This window comes from Amblyraja radiata, chromosome 1 (assembly GCF_010909765.2).
Source record: "Amblyraja radiata isolate CabotCenter1 chromosome 1, sAmbRad1.1.pri, whole genome shotgun sequence".
Classification (NCBI taxonomy): domain Eukaryota; kingdom Metazoa; phylum Chordata; class Chondrichthyes; order Rajiformes; family Rajidae; genus Amblyraja; species Amblyraja radiata.
This window is the reverse complement of record NC_045956.1, coordinates 59,103,503-59,129,568: the sequence shown is the minus strand read 5'-3', so window position 1 is coordinate 59,129,568 and position 26,066 is coordinate 59,103,503. Positions and strand designations below refer to the sequence as shown.

The 26,066-nt window shown below is 44.5% G+C and overlaps 1 protein-coding gene across 2 annotated transcripts in view; it reads right to left on the bottom strand.

Moving 5' to 3' along the window:
* Positions 1-26,066, bottom strand: part of grid2 (glutamate ionotropic receptor delta type subunit 2) — a 938,240-nt gene that overhangs the window by 88,809 nt on the left and 823,365 nt on the right. For both annotated transcript variants that reach the window (XM_033022403.1, XM_033022410.1), the window contains exon 13: positions 9,872-10,067. In XM_033022403.1, the coding sequence (XP_032878294.1) occupies positions 9,872-10,067 (196 nt within the window). The remainder of the gene's footprint in view (positions 1-9,871; positions 10,068-26,066) is intronic.

The following is a 26,066-nucleotide window of genomic DNA, read 5'->3' as shown; positions in this document are numbered from 1 at the left end:
CACATAAGCAGCAACACAAATGACGATCCGTGGACTTAACACAATCTAAATCTTAACTTTCTAAATCTTAACATACTCTAAGTTTATTTACATACACAGAATATTTACAAAATCTGGATCCTTTGACAATATGAAAAGCTAGATTTTTACAATTTACAAAATGATTTAAGGCACTAGCGCACAGTTCACGAACACTCGATCTCGATACCGCGTCACGTTGTTATCAGGCAGTGAACCTCTCCCTCTGATACCGAAGATTTTCCCCTTCCTAGTTTACTCTTTGCTGAGGGGTACTACTCTTTAAATGACTACTTTTCCTCCTGAATGTTACTATCTCTCTGCTAAGACTGGACATCTATAGGGGGACCTCTATCCATCCTCTCTAAGTTCGACAGAATTAAGGGTACCCTTTGCTATTCGGATCACTTTTCATCAAATAAACAGGTTCCCGTCTCTCAGGTACTCCTCCCTATCAGGTACTAGTTAATAATCGATCAGAGGGTTACTATTCACTGTTGATCAGCTGCTATTCGGAATCGATCAGGGACTACTCCGAAGATCTATATACAGGAATTTGAATTCCAACTTACTGGCAGAACATCAATATGAAATTCAGTATTTGGAAATTTGGCTTTGCAAATATAGACTTGAACTTGAACTCCTAATTTTACTTCGAAGTCACGTGAGTGACTACGTGAAGAACCCGCTCAGTGCGCAGGCGCGGCATTACGCCAGCAGTGCAACAGCGGCTTGCAACGGGAGTAGGCTGTCCCGTTACAGCATGAACCGGACCGTCAGGTGAGTACCCTGAGGTCGGGTTTTCTTTTACAGGTGAGCCTTTTTCTGCTTGTGTTTTTACAGGCAGAGAAAAAGGCTCTGGAACAAAACTGTCCCCCGTTTTCCCGTTGGGGAGGGGGGCAGCAACAGGCGGTAGGACCGTTACCCGGTGTTCCGTAATTCCCCGACACCGTGCCGAGGCCAGCCCGCTAGTACCTGAAGCACCGGGCTGGACGCATAGCCACTCGAGAGGCATCCGGCAGGTGTTCCCGATGTCGGACGGGACGTCTCTCCACCCGCACGGGGGGAGAGAGAGCCGCCTGAGCCGCTGGAGCGGCTCACGGAGCAAGTGCCTGCGAGACGTGCTGCTTGAGGGGTGCTCACGCTACTACAAGGCAAAAGCTCCAGAAGAACCTGTCCCCCGCTTGACTCCAGCGGAGGAGCGTTCCATTGCAGGGGGGCAGCAACAGGCGGTAGGAACAATAACCGGGCGCCCCGCTATCCCCATTACCGCGCCGAGCCCAGTCCCGCTAGTGCCTGAACTGCGGGCTGGATGTCTAGCCATCCGAACAGGCATCCGGCCGGTGGCGTCCGATTCGTCGGACGGGGACATGTCTCCACCTAAATGGAGGAGAGACAGCCGCCTGAGCTGCATCCAACAGCAATTGGAGCAGCTCCAGCGAGATGCGCAGAAAGAGCGCTCTCGCGGAGGGAGGTCAGGCACCCCCTCCACAGTGCCTCATGCACTGCCCTTTGCTCCCTCATTACTGGAGGCTAGCATTGGTGACCAGGGCTGGGCTGGTCTGGAACAGGGGCAGGCGGACGAATTCGGGAGTATGCCAGGGGTGCAGGAACATGAAGAGCTGTTGGGTGTGATGGACCGCTTGTAGCAACCCCACGGGCTGGAGCACCGCTGGAACCAAGAATGGCGGCCAGCATCAACCATTACTGGAAAAGGTGCTCGCTGAGGTGCTGAAACAACACAGCACCAGAAAACGGTGAGGCCCTCAAAGTAAAAAGTGTCAACAGCCAAATCTGGAGGCATGTGGGTCACACATCCAGACCCAAGAACTCAAGCTACAGCGGATCCTAAGGCTCCTGACGTCAGCCATCACAGCCATTGCTCGTTCCGTGGAGACCACGGAGATGGATACCTGCCAGCAGGATGTGCTGGCATTAATGTGTACCACACAATTTGAGATCAACAATCGCCGGAGGGAAACATAAGACCTGCCCTCAATCCCAAATTTGCTGGCTTGTGTAAAGCCCCAGCTGCGGAGACGGACGCGCTGCCATTTGGGAAAGATTTCAATAACAACTGAAGGAGATGCAGGAAGCATCAAAAACCTTCGGCCTAATGAGGGCAGGCCCCGGGACGAGCAAACCAAGACCTCCGATACCCAAGTGGCAGCACCCCACGGCATCCACCAGTCGACGTCCGCAATATGGGACTGGTGAACGCTTGGGGTCCGCACATTATCCCCAAAGATCTTTCAGATCAGGGCCCGCAGCGGACCCTCTGGAAAATGCGCCTCCCCCCAACATCGCCAGCACGTCAGAACAAAATCTTCAGGAAAATGAAGAAACAGAATCGCCAATAACCATGGAGGTAGGTGGGTCAGGTCCCTACCAGCATATAGAGAATAAGGGTGCTTTATTAACAGGGGGGAGATTACACTTGTTTAAAGAAGCATGGGGTATGGTCACGAGTGACAAGTATATACTCAACAACATTACAGGATATAAAATACAATTCATGTCAGAAAAAACGCCGCCAGTTCAACAATGGCCCCAAAGGGTATTTCTCCCTCCGTCAAAGAGAAACGTGAGGGACAAGCTGAACTGGTGAGACTTATCACAAAGGGGGTCATCAAAAAGACCAAACATGAACCTTTGGAAATTGTATCGAATATATTCACTAAAACCAATAAAGATGGTGTCTGTCGCATCATCATTGACTTAACATCACTAAACAAATTTGTTAAGTATATACATTTCAAAATGGAGACATATGTTACTGCCAAACAACTGAATTCCAAAGGACACTTCATGGCAAGCATTTATCTTAAAGATGCTTACTATCTAGTACCCATATACAAGGATCATCGCAGATACCTAAAATTTATCTGGATGGTACAAAGCATTGCTCTATGGGCGAACTTCAGCCCAAGATTATTCACCAAAATGTTGAACCCAGCCATGGCAATACTAAGAAAACAAAAACATATTGTCATGGCATATCTGGAGGATATTCTCATAGTAGGGAAAACGATGGAATTGGCTGTGGCAGCAGTATCAGCTACAAAACAGCTCCTCGAAACTCGGGTTCGTCCTACATCCAGATAAATCTAAGTTGAAGCCATCCACTATCATGGACTACCTGGGCTTCACAATTAAATCAGTCCATATGACTGTTACCTTGCCAAAGGCAAAAATGGTTGAATTAGCAAAATCATGCAACAAATTAATGGTCAACGAGCGACCAACTATTCGACAAGTAGCAAGAGTAATTGGGGAAATGGTAGCAGCATTTCCGGCTACACAATTCGGACCTTTGCACTATCAAAAAATTTTACAGAGAGCAAAGGTACGGGCAATAAAACGACATACAGGTCACTATGATCGTGTCATGAACTTACCCACTGAAGCAATATCAGAGCTACAGTGGTGGGCAGAAAGCGTTTGGCATAGTTTCAGCCCTATCTTTATCACTAACCCTACTTTAGTTATTCAAACAGATGCCAGTGCTCAAGGCTGGGAAGCGACTAACTCCATATCCAGCACAAATGGTAGATGGACTAAACTAGAGTCATCATTACTACTTACACTGGGCATTAACTATCTAGAGATGTTGGGCGCCTTTTATGGTTTAAAAGCATATGTATCTAATATGCAGCACTTGCATGTTCGGTTACAAATTGATAAATACTACGGTGATGGCTTATATTAACCATATGGGTGGCATAAAATCATTATCATGCGACAAATTGGTCAACATGATTTGGCAATGGTATGTCGAAAGACATATTTGGCTATCAGCTACTTACCTACCAGGTAAGCTAAACACCCATGCCATGAGAAAATTAAACGCCAGGGTTGCAAGTTTGAACAGACCTTACCTGGAACTGGGATTGTCCAAACAAACCATCACCACCATGTCGGCATCCCTTCGAACATCCACCAAGAGGCAGTACTTAACCAGCATCAAAAAAGGGAGAAGTACTGCCAGGAAACATGGACAACATACGCAACAGCTACAGCCACCAACATACTGGAGTTCCTGGCCATCTACACCACGATGTAGGGATCAGCTACAGTGCCATCAACACAGCGCAGAGTGCTCTTTCTGCTTATCTCAAACCAGCGGCAGGACAACAGGCGATGGGATCCCATCCACTGGTGGTAAAACTGATGAAGGGCATTTACAATATCGCCCTAAGCCCAGGTATACCCATATTTGGGATATCAGTGTGGTCCTGACATATCTCAGGGAATGGCCACCAGCCAGATCCCCCGGCCTCGAGCAAGCTACACTAAAGACGCTTAGGTTGATGGCACTTGTATCCGCTCAGAGGGTCCAGTCACTACACCTATTGCGACTGGACAACATGATCACAGCTCCAGACCAGATCTGTCGTTATCCAGCGACTGGTCAAACAGAGCAGACCAGGAACACCTAATCCAGTCGTGGCTTACCCACCAGAACCACGGTTATGTGCCATGACCTACCTACTATCCTACATAGACACAACCAGAATATTCGAGGGAGATGAAAAGCCTTGTGGGTCAGTCACAAAAACCTTATGGTGGGGTACGAGCCAAACCATTGCGAGATGGCTCAAGCAGGTGCTAGAAACTGCTGGGATAAACACTAACATGTACAAATTTTATTCCACCAGGGCAGCATCCATGTCGACGGCTAAAGAATGGACATGCCTATACACCACATCCTGGCTACAGCAGGATGGTGGGAAGGGAAAAGACCGTTCAGAAATTTTATAATAAGCCGTTGGCAAAACCTGGTTTATTTGCAGTAAAGATTTACGAACTGCAAATATTTAATTTAAGCCCAGGGGAGCAACTTAATTCTTTGTTGTTATTGTTTAAAAAATACCATTGTGTTTTTCTACAAATAGACTCATTGGTTCATCACGATAACACTTCCTCCCTCAAGAACTTCGGCAGTGAGTGAAATGAAACTGTTACACGGTTTGAAATCACAGAGCTTTGAAATCTTCACGTAGTCACTCACGTGACTCCGAAGTAAAATAGTAAGATTAAACGAGAACTTACCAGTTTGAAGTTTGATCTGTATTTTATGAGGAGTTACGATGAGGGATTACGTGCCCTCCACTCCCACTCTCATTATATGGATCAAACTAATAAATTGATGTCTCCTTATCTTTACTATGTTTACTTCAAAATAACTGTGTCTATCTGTGATTCCACACCGCTGCTTGGAAGTATGCCGCGCCTGCGCACTGAGCGGGTTCTTCACGTAATCCCTCATCGTAACTCCTCATAAAATACAGATCAAACTTCAAACTGGTACGTTCTCGTTTAATCTTACTATTTTAGTGCGTATCTCTTGTACTACGCAGGCACTCTAATCAAACTAAAATTGGTCAGTTGAATTCTTGAATGGACTGGAGTATTCTGGCCAATCTATACTCTGTTCACCCAAGCCCAGTACCTTTACCAGGTTCCTCGTCTGTCACATCAGGGAGAGACTCAGATACCTTCACGCAGACACTCCTCTCTGCTGGGCACCGAGGATTCAGTGCCTAGCTGCTTCGCGCTGTGAGTTATCGATGCTAATTTTCAGAGCGCACCTTTTCAATTTGTGCACCCGGCAAAGATCCGATCGATACGTAGGTCAGACCTGTATTTCAATACCCCACCAATTGGATATCAAATCTAACCCTGGGCTCCTCCTCGCCCGATGAAGCGCGTTTTGGCTCTCGTTAAAGCAGCTGCAGTCTGCCAACTACGACCAATGTTTTGGGCCTCTAACCCAGGAAAGGGCCTCTAACCCACCCTGGTTTTATGGGCCCAAAGGAGCGCTACCCCCACCCCCCCCCCCGTGCTTGCTAGACTCTGTTCTAATGATCTCGATTAAACCCTTTCTCAATGATCGATCTGCTCCGTCTAACGAAGTGCCGAAAATCAATGCGAAAACTGCACCGTGGGCCCGATTTCTGCACTCGTGATCGAAACAGCTCAACACCCTTGATCGCAAACTTGTATTTGGTGGTCTTTTGAGATCCTGGACGAGCCCCCAATGTAAATTGCTCGTTTCTAAGCTTCCCCCCAGTCTAGTTTCAGCCAAAAAACACTGAATCAAGCACTTGATCAACTAATCTTTATTTTAACAAAGCGCAATTACAGTTCAACTACTGTACCTATCCCACCGCGGGTCCGATCCTCGTATATGCCTGATCAAGCACTCTAGGCCTTGCTCAAACAGAGACACTTCAGAAGGTCACGCAGTCCCAAGCGCTCTACCAGAAGATCGACGCGGGACCTCATGGTAGCGGACTTTTATAGGTTCCTGGACCTCGAGGAGCCGAACAACAGCAATCCAATTACAGATATCGATCAACCCCACACATAACAGACATTTCCCTAACCCAATAATACAGCAGCTCAATACATTGTATTCAAACAGGACTTCTCAAGGAAGCCAACTTAGAAACATTTATTCTGGTCTTCAAGAAACCCAGACAAGGCTCAATACCTCATCCAATCAACACTTGGCAAAGTAATAATAATAATAATGGATGGGATTTATATAGCGCCTTTCTAATACTCAAGACGCTTTACATCGCATTATTCATTCACTCCTCAGTCACACTCAGTGGTGGTAAGCTACTTCTGTAGCCACAGCTGCCCTGGGGCAGACTGATGGAAGCGTGGCTGCCAATCTGCGCCTACGGCCCCTCCGACCACCACCAATCACTCACACACATTCACACACATTCACACACAGGCAAAGGTGGGTGAAGTGTCTTGCCCAAGGACACAACGACAGTATGCACTCCAAGCGGGATTCGAACCGGCTACCTTCCGGTTGCCAGCCGAACGCTTAGCCCATTGTGCCATCTGTCGTCCCTCTGCAACATTATTTACAATTATTTACAAGATGTATGTCTGGTTTGCAGCCATCCAATCCATTCTATGCATGTCGCACCTAATTGACAGGATCTGCAGATGTTCTTATTCTTTTCTTACAACTTGTATCTATGCTCTAGACACACTGGCACTAACTCCGCAGCTTGTCCCAGCTCTGCAGAGAGCAATTTCAAATTGATCAAATCTCCCGGCAGCCCTGAAGCTTTTATCCCATTTTAAAGTCTTAGCCTCTCCAATTTTGCCAGGATTAACGCTACCACCAACTAGAGAGCATCCTGACCTCCCATCTACCTCATTGGAGACCCTTGGACTATCTTTAATTGTACTTTACTGGAATTTATCTTGCACTAACCGCTATTCCGTTTATCATGTATGTACACTGAGGATGTCTCGATTGTAATCATGTATAGTCTTTCCACAGACTGGATAACATGCAACCAGAAAAGGTTTTCACTGTACCTTTGTACACCTGACCATAAACTCAACTAAACGATACCACCCTAAATTATCAGCCTATCAAATTGTCCTTCTGCAAGGTAGGGTATAGTCCTGATCTTCCAAACTACCTTTTCTTTTGGACTTGAAGAAATACAGTGCAGAAACAGGCCCTTCAGCCCACCAAGTCCCCGGATGACCCTGTACACTAACCTGCATACATGAGGGACAATTTTTACAACTTACCGAAGTCAATTAACTGACAAAACTATGTCTTTGGAGGGAAACCAGATCACCTGGAGAAAACCCATGCAGTCACGGGGAGACTGTACAAACTCCACATAGACAGCACCCGCAGTCAAGGTTGAACCTTAATCTCTAGCGTTGTAAGGCAGCAACTCTTCGCTCCGCTGTGCCACCGTGCCGCCGCAAATCACGGTCTTTGGACTTCTTCTATGTAACTAAAATACTACATTCTTGCAGCACTACCTGCTTGTTTATCTTGTTGTACTACCTGCTCTTGTGTATGGCTTAACTGTACTCATGCATATGTTTGTGCATGATTTGACTGGATAGCTCGCAAACTAAGCTTTTCACTGTATCTCGGTAGGCGTGACAATAATAAACCAATACCAATGCTATTACATGATGGTCAACATGAAATAGTGGGACAATGGGCCTGCTCTCATGCTATTTGACATTTTCATGAAGGACTAAATGAATTGAAATAAGATGCAGCAGAGGGAAACAAGCAAACATTTAAAATAATGTAACTGCGGCTCAAAGTAGGAATATTTGTTTTCAGTCCCTCGATTTTCAGTCTCCCACTCATGCACATTCATTAGCACATGCCAATCCAATCCACTCCTGAACATAGAAACGCTATAGAACAAGTCAGCACAGGAACAGGCCCTTCAGCCCACAATGTCCATGCCAAACCTGAAGCTAAGTTAAACTGATATCATTTGCCTGTAGACAAAAATGCTGGAGAAACTCAGCGGGTGAGGCGGCATCTATGGAGAGAAGGAATAGGCGGCGTATCGGGTCGAGACCCTTCTTCAGACTGATGTCGGGGGGGGGGGGGGGGGCGGGGCGGGAAAAAGAAAGGAAGAGGCGGAGGCAGTAGTCCCGTGGGAGAGCTGGGAAGGGGAGGGGAAGGAGGGAGAAAGCAAGGACTACCTGAAATTCGGAATGGGAGGGGGAGATGAAGCGCTGAGCCATCGGGAGATCTGGTTGGTTATTGCGAACTGAATGGAGATGTTGGGTGAAGCGATCGCCAAGCCTGCGCTTGGTCTCACCGATGTAGAGAAGTTGACACCTAGAACAGCGGATGCAGTTGGAGGTTGGAGGATGTGCAGGTGAACCTCTGCCTCACCTGGAAAGATTGCTTGGGTCCTTGGATGGAGTCGAGGGGGGAGGTAAAGTGACAAGTGTAGCATTTCATGTGGTTGCAAGGGAAATTACCGGGGAGGGGTGGAGGAAACCTTTTTTCAATCTCTTACCTCAACAGAGATGCCATTTTTTTTCCGTATCGTATCTCCGCCCCCACTGCGGCCTAACATTGTGGGGTTGGCGGCCTTTCCTGGAGACCGACCCGGCACTCCAAGCCGCGGGAGTCTGAGCGACCTTAACATTGTGGAGCTTGCGATCCCTTTGCCGGGGATGGAAGCTCCAACCGCGGGACCTGTGGACTTTACCATCATGAAGCCCACAGTCTCTGGTAAGAAGAGGCCGACTCGGGAGCTCCACGCCGCAGAGATAGTTTCAACCGCCCCGATGCGGGAGCTTCGATCGTCAGCTGCGGGAGCTTTGATTGCTCTGACTGCGGATGGTTTGACTGCTCCGACCGCGGGAGAACAAAGAGGAAGAAGCTTGAACTTTATTGCCTTCCATCACAGTGAGGAACGTGGAATCCACTGTTAACTTTTATGTTAACTTTTATTCTATGTGGTTGTGTGTCTTGTTGCTTTTCACTTAGGACGGCTGTATGGTAACTCAAATTTCACTGTACCGTAACTGGTACACGTGACAATAAACTGACGTTGAAACCTTGAAACCTTGAAAGGTCTGCAATCAACCTCCAAACCTGCAGAGAAAACAATCCAGTCTGTCCAACCTGATAGCAAATTCCCTCTAATCCAGGCATAATTCTGGTAAACCTCTTCTGCACTCTCTACAAAGCCTCCACATCTTTCTGTAATATAGTGACCAGATCTGCATGCAATACTTAAAATGCAGCCTAACCAAATCCTATAAACCATCCCATCATCAACACAGAGAGTGGTCCTGACCTCCCATCTATCCCATTGGAGACCTTTGAACTATCTTTAATCGGACTTTATTGGACTTTAACCCATGCGGGGAGAATGTTCAAACTCTGTACAGACAGCACCCATAGTCAGGATCAAACCCGGGTCTCTGGTGCTATAAGACAGCAACTCTACTGCTGCACCATCGTGCCGTGTTGTGTAATGCTTAGGAGGGAGACAGACAGCTGGTGTAAAGACACGAGTGAAATGCTCCATACCCTCTCAATGCCTTCCTGAGAATCCTTCACCGAGGTTTCGGTCCCGTTGCTTCTGTTGATCATCCTCCACATTTGGGCGTACATGTTATCTCTCTCAAAGGGGTTCATTCCTTTCACTCGGACATGCTCATACACAGCCGACTCCATCACTGTGCCGTAAGGGATGTCTGTTTGCTTTGAGAGATCCTGCAGGGACCTGTAGGATGCAAGAGAAGGCATGATGAATAAATAATGGCAAACTGATAAAAGAAGGGCTCAACATAGGGTCAAATGCAGATTAGCCGTGTCGGAAAGCTCTTACGGTTAATCTGAATGGAAGGTGCAGACAGTAATGAACATAGCTTTAATGTACAAAACACGCTGCTGGTCTCTGTAGCACACATTATGAAACATTAGCTGAACTTCCCTTAATCAACATGGTGCAGTGCAGTGAGAGCCCACAGGGCATGATAATGGAATTGTAGAAAGGAAGAGATTGGACTAATTAGGAACAGCCAGCATGGCTTTGCCCGGGCATGTCATGCCTTACAAATTTGATTTAAGTTCGCTGAGGAGGTGACGAAGGTAATCGATAAACGAGTACAGTGAATTTTATCTACATGGATTTTAGGAAAGACAAAATACCAAGTGCTGGAGGATCTCATCGGGCCAGGCAACATCTGCAGAGGGAATGGACAAGTGGCATTTCAGGTGGCGAATCTTCTTCATTCCCTTCACTAATGTTGCCTGACATGCTGAGTGCCTCCAGCACTTTGTATTTTGCACAAGATTCCAGATAATATGCTTGCCTTCATCAGTAGGGGCATTGCGCACAGCAGTCAAGAAGTCATGTTGCGACTTTATAAAACTTTGGTTAGGCCGCATTTGGAGTATTGTGTGCATTGTCAGTCACGCCATTACAGAAAGGGTGTGGAGGCTATGGAGAAAGTGAAGTAAAGTTTTACCAGAATGATCCCTGGATTAGAGGGTATGAGCTATAACGAGAGGTGTGACAACATTGGATCATTTTCTCTTGAGTGTTGGTGGCTGTGGGGAAACCTCAGTGTGGACTGGGTGGGCCAAAGGGGCCTGTTTCCACACTGTATTTCTAAAGTCTAAAGGTCAGGATCAAACCCAGGCCTCTGAGCTCCGAGGCAGCAGTTCTACCAGCTGTGCCACTATGCTCTCTTTTTCATTTCTCTTGTCATAATAAAGGCCAATCTTCCATTTGGCTTCCTAATTACATGCTGTATTTGCATGCCGCGTAGAAACCTAATGGAGAAAATAATTCAATTGCGTTCATTTGATTTATTTACCAGTACTTTAACATTACTTGTGCAGTGGGATTATGGATTTCTTTCTAAAAATATCAACATAAAATTGACCTCACCTGTTCGTAGATTTCTGTGCAACTTTTGCACATAAAACCTGTTATTCAACTTTGTCATCAATAAATTGGGGTTCACAATCGACTAGAATGCAACCAGTCAAACAAGATTGGGTGTATGAAGGAACTGCAGATGCTGGTTTCAACCAAATATAGACACAAAATACTGGAGTAACTCAGCGGGACAGGCAGAATCTCTGTCGAGAAGGAATGGGTGACCTTTTGGGTCGAGACCCTTCTTCAAACAACAGTAGGTCTGTGGCTACAAGAAAAAATTAGACTGTGAATATTCAGCATTGAGTAGTTCACCTATCTCTAACCTATTAGGGGCGGCACGGAGACAAAGCGGTAGAGTTGCTGTCTCACTGCGCCAGAGACCCGGATTCGATCCTGACTGCAGTTGCTGTCTGCACGAGGTTTGTACATTCTCCCTGTACATTTCCTGTACATTCTCCCTGTACATTTCCTCTGGGTGCTCCCACATCCCAAAGACGTGCAGATTTGTAGGTTGATTGACCTCTGTAAATTGATCCTGGTGTGCAGGGTAGAACTAGTATATGGGAGGTCATGCGTGACTAGTTCATGGGTAATATGGGTGACTAGTATATGGGGTCTGAAAAAAGGTTCCAACCCGAAATGTTACTCATCCTTTTTCTCCAGGTATGCTGCCTGACCCGCTGAGCTACTCCAGCATTTTGTGTCTATCTATGAGTGATCATTCTCTGGCGTGGACTCGGTGGAACGAAGAGCCTATTTCCATGCTGATTCACTAAACTAAATGATGCTGACTAAACCATGCTGATTCACTAAACTAAACACAACTAAACTAAACTTCCTTTCTGTAACTTCAAGATGGCACGATGGCGTAGCGGTAGAGTTGTTGGTTTACAGCGCCAGTGACACGGGTTCGATCCTGACAACGGGTGCTGTCTGTACGGAGTTTGTACATTCTCCCTGTGAACTGGGTGGGTTTTCTCTGGGTGCTCCGGTTTCCTCCCACACTCCAAAGATAGAAACATAAAAACATAGACAATAGGTGCAGGAGTAGGCCAGCACCGCCATTCAATATGATCATGGCTGATCATCCAAAATCAGTACCCCGTTCCTGCTTTCTCCCCATATCCCTTGATTCAGTTGTACTGGCTTATAGGTTATTCGGCTTCTGTAAAAATTGAAAATTGTCCCTAATGTGCGTAGGATGGGGTTAGTGTGCGGGGATCACTGGTCGGCGAGGACTCGGTGTGCTGAAGGGCTTGTTTCTGCGCCGTATCTCTAAACTAAACCAAACTAAACTAAAAGGCACGAGGAAGGAAAGCAATGTAATATTGTCCACCCACGTGGATGGATGTAGCTACAGCAGTACTCAGTAACTTGACACCATCCAGGACAAAGTACCACCCACAATGGTATTCCATCAACTAACCTGAACATTCATTCCATCCAGCACCAACATATAGTGGCTGCATTAAAAATGTCACCTATCCATGTTCTCTAGAGAGGCTGCGTGACCTGTTGAGTTACTCCACCACTCTGTCTTGTATGTTTCCATACAACTTGAACACCAACCAGATTTGTAAATACATCTCTGTTTCGTTATCATTCTGATGGATGTATATAAAATTTCAAGAGGCACAGATAAGGTCGACAGTCAGAGCACTTTTCTCAGAATGGAAATGTTAAGGACTAGTGGGCATAGCTTACTGTGACGGGGGCAAGTTCTAAAGGAGATGTGCGGGGCAAGTTTTTTCCCACAGAGTGGTGGGTGCATGGAACCATGGTGGAAGCAGATACAATCATGGCATTTAAGAGTCTTTAGATAGGCACATGGATATCTAGAAAATGGAGTGATATGGATCACATTCAGGCAGGGAAGATTATTTTAACTTGGTATCATATATGGCTTCTGTAAATTGTCCCTAGTTTGTAAGGTGAAACTATGTGGGTTCATTGTCTGGCATGGAATTGGTGGGTTCAAGCACCTGTTTCCACACTATATTTAGTTTAGTTCAGTTTAGTTTAGAGATACAGTGATGAAACAGGCACTTCAGCACCGACCAGCGATCCCCGCACACTAACACTAACCCACACACACGAGGGACAATTTTACATTTTATACCAAGCCAATTAACCTATGTCTTTGGAGTTTGGGAGGAAACCGAAGATCTCGACAGTACTGAAGTGTTTGTCGGCACTGGGCCTGTACTCGCTGGGGTTTAGAAGGATGAGGGGGTATCTCATTGAAACTTACTGAATAGTGAAAGGCTTGGATAGAGTCTTTCCAAGGCAACTGATTGCACCAAGGCAAATTCCTTGTATGTGAATACTTGGCCAATAAACTTACTTACTTACTTAGAGTGGATGTGGAGAGGGTGTTTCCACTAGTGGGGGAGTCTAGGACTAGAGGTCATAGCCTCAGAATTAAAGGATGTTCCTTTAGGAAGGAGATGAGGAGGAATTTCTTTAGAGGGTGGTGAATCTGTGGAATTATTTGCCACAGAAGGCTGTGGGGGCTACGTCAATGGATATTTTTAAGGCAGAGATAGATAGATTCTTGATTAGTACGTGTGTCAGGGGTTTTGAGGAGAAGGCAGGAGAATGGATTAGGAGGGAGATATAGATCAGCCATGATTGAATTGCGGACATGATGGGCTGAATGGCATATTTCTGCTCCTATTACTTATGACCTTATGATCTCAGGGAAAACCCACATGGTCACAGGGAAAACGTACAAACTCCGTACAGACTGCACCCATAGTCGGGATCGAACTCGCATCTCTGGCATTGTAAGGCAGCAACTCTACTGCTGCACCACCATGCTGCCTGCATCTCTGAACTGAACTAAACAATGTTTGTCTTTGCATGTGCTCTGGGAACATTACAGTTGCCTCCAATGCAAAGATTGGATTAAATAGGTGAGCTTAAACTGGATGCAGCTGTCTAGGTGTGGCATCACCAAGACCCTGTACGGTTGGGCTAGGTCTTCCTTACTGTTTACATGCCAACCCCTCTGCAATAAAATAAAACATAAAGTACTGGAGTAACTCGGACTCTGAAGATGGTTCCCAACTTGGAACGTTGCCTATCCATGTATTCCAGAGATGCTGCCTGATCCGTTTGGTAGCTCTAGCATTTTGTTATTTGGTTTTGTAAATCAGCATCTGCAGTTCCTTGTGTCTACCTTTGCAATAAGGATTGTTATTCTATTGACTTTCCTAGTTAATTTCTGTATCTTTGCCAACTTTCCGTGTTACAACAACTCTCAATTCCTGTTACGCACAGTATTCTGTACTCTCCAACTTTTTTCAGAGGATTCTGTTTTTTGACTTATGTGGGAGTATCCAAGGAAATATCAAAGTCACAAATTTACCTCAACACACAAGCCCTTGCACTGACTCCAAACAAGTGATTGGAGACACAAAATGCTGGAGTGTCCCAGCGGGTCAGGCAGCATTTCTGGACAACATGGAGAACTGACCTTTTGGGTCAGGGCTCTTCTTCAGACTGATTGTGGTGGGTTTTAGTTTAGTTCAGTTTACTGTCACGTGTACTGAGGTACAGTGAAAAGCTAACCAGTCAGTGGAAAGACAATACATGATTACAAATGAGCCATCTGCAGTGTACAGATACAGGATAAAGGGGATAATGTTTAGTGCAAGATAAAGTCCAGTAAAGTCCAATTAAAGATAGTCTGAGGGTCTCCACTGAGGTAGATAGTAGCTCAGGACCGCTCTCTCATTGTTGATAGGATGGTTCAGTTGCCTGATGACAGCTGAGAAGAAACTATCCCCATACCTGGAGATGTGCGTTTTCACATTTCTGTACCTCTTGCCTGATGGGAGAGGGGAGAAGAGGATGTGACCAGGCGTGATTCATCCCTGATCATGTTGGTAGCCTTGCCGAGGCACCGTGAGGTGTGGGTGGAGTCAATGGAGGGAAGGTTGGTTTGTGTGATGGTCTGGGCTGCGTCCACAATTCTCTGCAATTTCTTGCGGTCTTGGATGGAGCTGTTCCCAAACCATGCCGCGATACATCCTGTAAAATGCATTCTACAGTGCATCTGTAGAAGTTGGTCAGAGTTGTTGGGGGAGGAGGGGAGAACGCTGGGAGGGGCAGGACAAAGCTTGGTGAGTGATAGGTGGATACAGGTGAAGGAGGGTGAGTGTTTTTTGATTGGCAGATAGTTGGACAAAGGTCAGAGATGAAAAGACAAAAGGTGTGAGATAAGTATAGGGAAGGTGCAAATGCTGAAGCCATAAGGAAAGGTGGTAGATGGGGAAGGGGAGAAATGGATGTGGGGCACAGGAAAGGGGGGGTGGGGGAGGGGGGGGGGAGGAACAGGGAAATTTAAAAATGGGGTTGATTATTTGTTAGTTCCATAAAATTGAAGAATTCAATGTTCATACCGTTAGGTTGTAAGCTACCCAAATGGAATAGCAACACATTGCAAGAGAATTTGAATGAGAGTGGAATTGCAGGGTTGAATCTTACACGCATTTCTGTACTCTTATCGAATTGCAGTGTAATATTTTGTCACACCTCGCACAGTTTACAACATTCGGGGATCACAAATGCTCCAATTAACAAAATGTAATGGTCTTGATGCTCAGCAGTTCCTCTAAGGCCACGTCTGGCATGAATGCTTCCTTTTCAAGAGGCACTATTGAAAACTATGTTTATCTTGGGGCGATTCGTTGTCGGTTAAATGCACAATTTCCTGTCCGGGTAAAATATTTAAGTCAAGCATTTCCCGAAGGTTGGTTGGAAAAGAGATTCGTCGGTTTGCAGAGGGGATCTTGTTCAGGAACAGAGTGGGAATGGACCACTGGAGGGCAATGGTGTCACAGTGCTGGGAAGAGGAGATAGCGTTTGATGCTGCATTTGTATTGAAGTGGAGACCAGACTACTGATTCTGCATTCAATCTCTCTAATTTCATTCTGACTCACTAGACCATAAAACATGGGAGCAGAATTAGGCCATTTGGCCCATCGTGTCCATTCTCCCATTTGATCACGCCTTATCTATTTTTCCCTCTCATCTCCCCTTCCTATTCTCTTGCTTTCTCCCCGTAATCTTTGACACCTATACTAATCTAGAATTTATCAATCTATGCTTTAAAAATACCAATGACTTGGCCTCCACAGCTGTATGTAGCAATAAATTCCATAGATTTACCACCCTCTAGCGAAGGAAATTCCTCCCCATCTCTATTCATAGAGCCACACAGCTTGCTCCATATAACCACTAACTTCAGTGTGAAAAAAAATAGCCAAGGGCTTTTCCTCAGTTTTGTAGGATTTATAGCCCAAAATCCAAAACAAAAAAATATGCAAAATCAGTCTCGAGTGTTAATTTGATTCTGATTAATTACATGCAGTGCATGCTGAGTTTTCACAATCTTTTGAGCTAATTTTATAAAGATTGCCAGAAATTGGGCCTGTTTATGCAACTGGTCACACCTCACCATTGACTGAATTAATTGCCATGGTGAGTTATACTAATTCCACCCGAACTCTGAGGACGTTCTGAACCAAGCTGGTTTGCTTTGCAGCATTTCAACGAAACATTATTGGATTTTTTGCAACCGCTGATATATAGTAATTTCATTAGCAGATGATTTTGCACTGTTTTGGAAAGTTACAAAATCAGTTGGACTTTGCAGCCTGATGATGTTGTTTACTTGCTTGCAATAAATCCATTTTAAATTGAATTGCTCAAACGTCTCCAAATGCATCTATTTCTAAGTTCCTAAGGCTATTAGATAAATTTTTACTATCAGAAATGTGTGCTGTGTGTGAGAAGACAAAAGAATGAGGGTCTTAAGCAAGTATTAGGCAGTTTTCCAATGGTGTCTTGATAATTGAGAATTGAGAATTGCCAATTGGTTCTTGATTCCCCTACTCTGGGTAAAAGTGTACATTTCCCCAATCTATTCCCCTCATTATCTTATCCACCTCTATAAGATCACCCTCAATCCTCCTGTGCTCTAAGAAATAAAGTACTAGCCTGACCAACCTCTCCCGATAGCACATTTGGCAGCATTTGGAGTATTGGGTTTAGATCTGGTCATTCCATTACAGGAAGGATAATGGAGGGGAAGGAGAAGAGGTTTACTAGAATACTGCCTGGATTTGAGGGTATTAGTTATAAAGAGAGTTTGGAGAGCTTTGGATTGTTTTCCATGGAGCATTGTGGGGGAGTCCTTGTAGGAAAAAAAGGTAAATTACAAGAGACATAGATAGGATAGACAATGAGAGAAACTTTATCCCAGCTTACAGTGAGAGCAATGTTTGAAGGAGATGTTTTACTGAAATGCGTTGCCAGAGGTAGTGGTGGAGGCAAATACGATAGTGACATTTAAGAAGCTTTCAGAAAGGCACACGGATATGCGGAGAATGGTGGGGTATGGATCACATGCAGTTAGAGTAAATTAGTTTATCTCGGCATCATGTCCAATACAGACATTGTGGGCTGAAGATAAGTGCAAAGTAGGTCAGACTGCATCTCTGGAGAAAAGGAGTAGGTGATGTTTCTGGTCGGAACTCTTCTTCAGACTGAAGAAAGGTTCCAACCCTACTCCTTTTCTAAGAGATGTTGCCTAACCCACTGATTTACTCCAGTATTTTGTGTTCATCTTTGGTGTAAACTAGCACTCGACACATTGTGGGCCGAAGGGCCTTGTTCTATGTTGTACTGTGTTGTGCTGGTCAATGTTCTATATTTTGTTCCAAAGAGTTGTCCGATCATACTGATTCGTGGCAGATATCACAAATGCTAAACGCATGGAGAAACTGGGAGTTATATTTGGTTGGATTGTTGACTGTGTTTAAGGCAGAAACTCCACTGCACCTTTCTCATCAATTACAGTTTGTAAAGTGACAGATGGTTGTGGGCAGAATGCAAAGGTGTGAATGGTCCCTCAACGCTTAAGTCTCCCCTTTGGAGAGGATGCTATTTGTTGCAACACCTCCGTGCTCACCAGTCTGAAAGCACTGGAGGAACCCTTACACCATGGGTCCACACCATCTGCTATTCGTTAATCACAGAGAAAGAAACAAGGTCAACAGATTTTATCACATGAATCTTTCATACAAGACATTCTCCCAAATTTGGACCTATCAACATAACTATGCTGTAAGTAAACACGGAATATCCCAGTGACACTCCACAGGTCCGGCAGCCATCAGAAGAGAGAGAAAACAAACCTAATGTGTCTGGTTAATGATCTTTCATCAGGACAAGAGGAAAAGCACAGTCTGACCTCAGTAATGCTACCAGCATAATCAAGGATGAGTCTCACCACAGTCATTCCATCAGGCAAAAGGTACAGGAGTGTGAAAACGCACACCTCTAGATTCAGGGACAGTTTCTTCCCAAAAACAGAACCATCTGATCAACAAGAACGGTCCTGAGCTACTATCTACCTCATTGGAGACCCTTGGTCTATCTTTACTGGACTTTGTCTTGCCCTAAATGTTATTCCCTTTATCATGTATCTGTACACTGTGGACGGCTCGATTGTAATCATGTATTATCTTTCCGCTGACTGGATAGAAAGCAATAAAAGCTTTTCATTTTTATCCCTATACACGTGACAAGAAACTAAACTAAACTAATCTAAACATTAATTTCCAGCTTTTTCTGGTTTAGTTTAGAGATACAGTATTGAAACAGCCCTTCAGCCCATCAAGTCAATGCTAACAATCAGTCACCTGTTCACATGAGTTCTATGTTATCACAATTTGCATCCATTCTAAACATTGGGGGTGTGAGAACAGCTACAACCAAGATTGTAAGAAATTGCAGTGAATTGTGGATGCACCCCATCACGCAAACCAACCTCCCTCCCATTGAGTTACAGAAGTGTGAAAACTCACACCTCCAGATTTGGGGACAGTTTCTTCCCAGCTGTCATCAGGCAACTAGAGAGCTCCCATTTACCTCATTGGAGACTCTCGGATGATCTTTAATTGTACTTTACTGGACTTTATCTTGCACTAAACATTATTCCCATTGTTCCCTTTATCCTGTATATGTACACTGGGGATGGCTCGATTGTAATGATGTAGAGTCTTTCTGCTGACTGGATAGCACGCAACAAAAACGTTTTTCACTGTCCCTCAGTACATGTGACAATAAACTAAACTAAACCCTACAAACTAGGGCCACTTTGAGAGGCCAATTTACCGACAAACCCGCACATCTTTGTGGAGTGTGCACACGTGGCCACAGGGAGAACGTGCAAGCTCCACGCAGGCAGTGCCTGAGATCAGGATCGAACTGTGGTCTCTGGCACCCTATAATTCTGTTGGGAGAAATTCAAAGTATCCCAAGAAACATTGGCTGTGTAGGTTTATCCAAGAGAAATATTGGAAGAAGAGTATGAAAGTGTAGAATGTTATTAGAAATATTACTTGGCCATGATCACATTGTAAGTGAATGAGGTAGATTTAAAATTAAATGTATATGGCAGCACCTCCAGGAAAAGGGTGTGAAAGAGATGACTGCTTCTGGAGTCTGATATCAATATCTAAGATGTCACTACTCTCTGGCACCACTTAATTTATTGATTAGTAAACCAGATGTTTTTTTATCACATTCATGAAAGTTAGGTCATTATCTTTACTCATGATGCACATTTCTTAAAAGGGACAGGCAATACAATAAGGGCAGCACTTATTAGATAGATAGACTTGCTGCCTTACAGCGCCAGAGACCCGATTTTGATCCTGACTACGGACGCTGTCTGTACGGAGTTTGTATGTTCTCCCTGTGACTGTGTGGGTTTTCTCTGTCTGCTCCGGTTTCCTTTCCCATTCCAAAGACGTGCAGGTTTGTAGGTTAATTGGCTTCTGTAAAATTGTAAAATGTATAGAATGCGTGGTATGGAAGCGTGAAAACGTATGCCTCCAGATTCAGGGACAGTTTCTTCCCAGCTAATATCAGGCAACTGAACCATCCTACCAACAACTCGAGGGAAGTACTGAACTACTATCTACCACATTGGAGACCTTTGGACTATCTGTGATTGGACTTTACTGGACTTTATCTTGCACTATATGTTATTCCCTTTATCATGTATCTGTACACTGTGAATGGATCGATTGTAATCATGTATTGTCTTTCTGCTGACTGGTTAACACGCAACAAAAGCTTTGCACTGCACTCGGTACACTTGACACTAAACTAAACTAAACTAAACCCTATGTGTAGAATCATGCTAGTCTACGGAGTGATCACACTTATTTGCTTATTGTTCCCGATAACAATACAATTATATTTCAAAACTAAAATAAATTTAAAAAATTTAAATGAGAGGGGAAAAGCTTAATAGGAAACTGAGTGGGAATGTTTTCACAGAGAGTAGTGGGTATATGGATGGAGCTGCCAGAAGAGGTAAAAGGGCACAAAATGCTGGAGTCTCAACAAATCAGACAACATCACTGGAGAACATGATCAGTGATGTTTTGTGTAGGTTCCTTCTTCAGGCTGCCAGAGGAGGTAGTTGAGGCAGTTACAATAACAAAATGTAAAAGACTTGGACTGGTACATAGATAGGAAACGTTTAGAGGGATATGGGCCAAACGCAGGCAGGTAGGGCGATCTTAAATGGGGCATCTTGGTCAGCATGGACAAGGTGGGCCGAAGAGCCTGTTTCCATGCTGTCTGACTATGACTCAAAATATATCTCGGTGGAGTTCACCATATCTAAGGAAATTGTTCAGATGTCAAAGCAATCTCATTCGTTGAAAGATTAGTAAGTAATCCTCATGAAAAAGAAAAACAAAACGCGTGGAGAACTTGACCAATTAATCTCAGCAGGAATGCCGGGCCGACTGAATTGAAAACACATTGGAAGTGTATGTGAATTGAGATGATGTACAAATCTCATTAGATGAATAAAGACAAATGGTCTCCATGGAAGAGCCTTCCGTTGTAATTCTGACTGAGCAGAGGGTATTGATTAAATTAGCATTGATTGATTTTAGACAACTGGATGGTAATCCAATTGCAGCATTAAATGCGTGAGAGGATAGGTTCGGAAACAAATTGCTTGTTTCGTAGAACATAAAACATGAAACAGCACTACACAGGAGCAGGCCCTTTGGCCCACAATGTTGGTACTGAACATGATGCCAAATTAAACTAATCTCCTCTGTATAATTTAGCTTAAACATACAGTGTGGAAACAGGTCCTTCGGCCAATGAGTCCGTGCTGTCCAACGATCCCGGTACACCATCCTACACACTGGAGCCAATTCACAATCTTTACCGAAGCCAATTAACCGACACACCTGTACGTCTATGGAATCCACACTCCACCTGCATGTGGATAAATAGCTTCCTGTCTGGTGGCAGCCAGAGAGTCAGAGTGGGCCATCACACATCCACGGCCCTCAGCCTCAGTACCGGCTCTCCACAGGGCTGCATACTGAGCCCCCTGCTCTACACCATCTACACACATGACTGCACCCCCGCCCACCACAGCAACACCATTGTCAAATTTGCGGATGACACTACGGTGGTGGGACTCATCTCCGGGGGGGACGAGTACGTCTACCGGGATGAGGCGGAGCAGCTGACAGTGTGGTGTGGAGAAAATAACCTGCTCCTCAACACCTTAAAGACAAAGGAAATAATAATAGACTTCAGGAAGAATAAAATGGACATGGTACCATTAATTATCAGAGGGGACTGTGTGGAGAGGGTGGCGGATTTCCGCTTCCTGGGAATCCATATTGAGGAGGACCTGACGTGGAGCGTGAACACCTCTGCGCTGCTGAAAAAGGTCCAGCAGAGACTGCACTTCCTGAGGGTGCTCAGGAAGAATAACATCAATCAGAGACTGCTGCTGTCCTTTTATCGGTGCTCCATTGAGAGCATCCTAACATACTGTGTATGCGTATGGTACACCAGCTGCACAGAGGCTCAGAGGAAAGCGCTCCAGAGGGCCATTGACAACGCCCAGAGGATTGTCGGCTGCCCTCTCCTTACCTTGGAGGAATTACACAGTTCCCGCTGCATCAAAAAATCCCAGAGTATTATAAAGGACATTTCCCACCCCGGACACTCCCTGTTTGAACTGTTGCCGTCAGGCAGACGGTACAGATCTACAAGGACAAGGACAAACAGACTTAAAAACAGTGTTTACTCCACTGCTATAAAGGCACTAAATGTAGCTGCCAAGGAACGCAGGGGCGATACATACTAAGGGACTGTGGTACACTGTGAAATCGACAGAAGGATGTAGGATTGGGTGTTTACGCGTACTATTTTCATGATATTTATTTTAGTTGTTTATCTTTTTTAATATTTTACCTTGTATGTATCGTTAGCTTTTAGAAATGTTTGAATGGTGCACTGACTGGCTGACATTTTTAAATTTTGTTGTACATGGTTCATGTTACAATGACAATAAAGAAACTATATTCTATTCTATGTGGGGGGGAAACTGGAGCAGCCGGAGGAAACCCACACGATCAGGGGGAGAACGTACAAACTCCGTAAAGACAGCCCCTTTATTCAGGATTGAACCTGTGACTCTGCAGCTGTAAGGCAGCAACTCTACCGGAAGAAGAGTGGAACTGCGACCCGGAAGAAGGTATAGGAGTCTACCTGCACATGATCCATTCCCTTCATTCCCTGCATATCCATGTGCCTCTCCAAAAGCCTCTGAGATACCACCACAATACATGCTTCACCACCACCAGTGGCAGCGCATTCCAGGCACCCACTGTGTAAAAAACCTGCCCCGCACATCTCCTTTAAACTTTGTCCCTCTCAACTTAATCTACACCCCACCATCAAAGGGATCTATAGGAGTTGCTGCCTCAAAAAAGTACCCAGCGTCATCAAGGACCCACACCACCCTGGCCACGCTCTCAATTCACTCCTGCCTTCGGGAAGAAGTTATAAGAGTCTGAAAACTGTGACCTTCAGGCTCAGGAACAGCTTCTTCCCAACAATCCTCAGGCTACTGAATATATAAACTAACTAAACTTCAAACAACAAACTGTCTTGTTTCCACTAAGGACTTTGGAGTTTTATTTTGTTTTGCTCTATATTGGGGTTTTTATACATTGATCTTTTTTATCGTTTGTTTATATGTTCTCTATTGAGCGCTGTGTTTACAGACTTGGTGTGCTGATGCAAGTAAGAATTTCATTGTTCCATTTCGATGCACATGTCAATTAAACATTCTTGACTCTTGACTCTCGAAGCCTGACACAGGGTTTAAAAGAGTGAAATCGGAAGTGATTTTTCGAGCAAAGAAAGACAAATAAAATCTGTAATTCTTTCCACAGAAAGCAGTTGAACTGAGGGTCACATGAAATTTTCAAAACTGAGATTGATAGATGTATTCTTGAGAGAGAGGGACATATCACAAGAGTAATTCATGAAGCTCCTGGGATTCTGGGAGTCAAATTCGGAATACTAAAGCAGGGGAGTTAAGCTGAACTTGTTGAAATCACCGGTTGGCCAAAATTGGAGTATTGTTTCCAAATCTGCTTTGAGGAAGGTTGTGATGGTCTAAGATACATTGTGCACATTTAGTTTATTTTACTTTTGTGTCATGGTCACCAAGCTACAGTGAAAAGCTTTTACCTCAATGGAATGAGGGAATTGAAGGCTTTGTGGCGAAGTTTGCAGATGATACGAAGATACGTGGAGAGGCAGGTAGTGTAGAGATATCAGGGCCTCTGCAGAAGGGCTTGGACAGTTGGAAGAGTGGACAAAGATGTGGCAGATAGAATGCGGCGTAGAAAGGGCGGAGTCATGCATTTTGTTAATAGTAATTAAGATGCAGACAATTTTCCAAATGGGGAGAGAATTCAGAAATTGGAGGTGGAAAATGATTTGGGAGTGCTGATGCAGGATTCACAAAATGTTGATTTGCAAGTCGAATTGGTAGTAAGGAAGGCCAATGCAATGCTAGCATTTATTTCAAGAAGACTAGAATATTAAAAAAACAAGGATATAATGCTCAGGCTTTATAAGACACATGTCAGACCGCATTTGGAGTATTGTGAGCAATTTTGGGCCCCATTTCTGAGGAAGGATGTGCTGGCATTAGAGAGGGGGTTTATGAGAGTTAACCCATGAATGAATGAATGGGTTAACATATGATGATCGTTTGACAGCACTGGGCATGTACTCGTTGGAGTTTAGAATGATGAGGGGGGACCTCATTGAAACTTATCGAATAGTGAAAGGCCTGGATAGAGTAGATGTGGAGAGGATGTTTCCACCAGTGGGAGAGTCTAGGACCAGCGGCCATAGCCTCAGATTTAAAGATGTGCCTTTAGAAAGGGAATGAGGAGGAATTAATTGGCACAGAAGACTGCAGAGGCCAGGTCAATGGATATTTTTAAGACTGAGTTGATAGATTCTTGATTAGTAAGGATGTCATGGGTTATGGGGAGAAGGCAGGAGAATGGGGTTGAGGGGGAAAGATAGATTAGCCATGATTGAATGATAGGCTGAATGGCCTAATTCTGCTCCTATAAATTATGAATGCAAGAACTTATGAATGAAGGATTTCAGCCATAAGATTAGACTGGAGAAATTGGGATTGTTCTACTTGCAGCAATGAAGGTTGAGAAGAAATATAAGGGATCAACAGTCGTCATACAGTACGGAAACAGGCCCTTCAGCCCTACTCGTCCAAGATGCCCCTTTTATTCTTGTCCCATGAGCCTGCCTTTGGTCTATAAGCTTAAAACCTTTCCTATCCATGTACCTGCCTTTAAACATCCTTCCTGTAATGGAGTGATCAGAACTGTGGACAACACTACAAATGCAGCTTAACCAAACTCCTATACAGCTGCATCATGAATTGAATTGAAGTTCCCCAGATAGCGTGATGAGATTTGAATTTTGAATCCTTAACAGGTTTTTGGATTGCTAGTCTAGTATCTAATCATTATGCCGTTTATCAATCCTCAATTATACAATGCAGGCAGCAAGGGAAACAAAGAAACAGCTGGGAGGTTTGCAGAGGCCTCCTCCATATAATATTTTATAAATGGTGGTGACTCGATTAAATAGAGTTCTCCTCGAATGATATATTCCCATTCCCCCGGCACAAAGTCTGTGACACATTAAATATTTCAGGTACTGCTGGCATCACTTAATCTTTCCAATCGATATTGAACAATGCCTCCAGGAACATTTATACACATTGAAATGTATCAGGGAAACCAGGGTGAGACTAAGATTAATATTTCAGGAAAATCGACTGGCAAAATTTATTTTGCGTTGATGTCAGTATTACCTTTTCAATAATTAACCATCTGAACTGATATTTCTTGGGTTTTCTTTCATTTTCTGGCAGGGCACAGTTCTCAAGAGATTCCCGGAAGTTCTTGTTTTGCTGGCTTGTCTGCTGAGGGAGACAAGCTCAGGCCCTTGGCTGCCAAACTTGCACTGGCTTCATACGATCAGCTGCTTCTCATCGGCAGCTTTCTTTTGAACTCTGTTCTAATGTATGTTTTTACATTTATTTATGGGGGCACAGCAGTAGAGTTGCTGCCTTACAGCGACAGAGACCCAGGTTTGATCCTGACTACGGGTGCTGTCTGTACGGAGTTTCTATGTCCTCCCCGTGACCTGTGCGGGTTTTACCCGGGTGCTTCGGTTTCCTCCCACACTCCAAAGACGTACAGATTTTAATCGGCTTCAGTAAAAATGATAAATTCTCCCTAGCTTGTAGGATAGCGTTAGTGTACACAGTGGGTCGTAGGGTCTGTTTCCGTGCTGTATCTCGATAGTCTAAAGTTTAACAGAGAAGATTTGCTTTTCACAAAGTTTTGTGTGAACGTACCAATGAA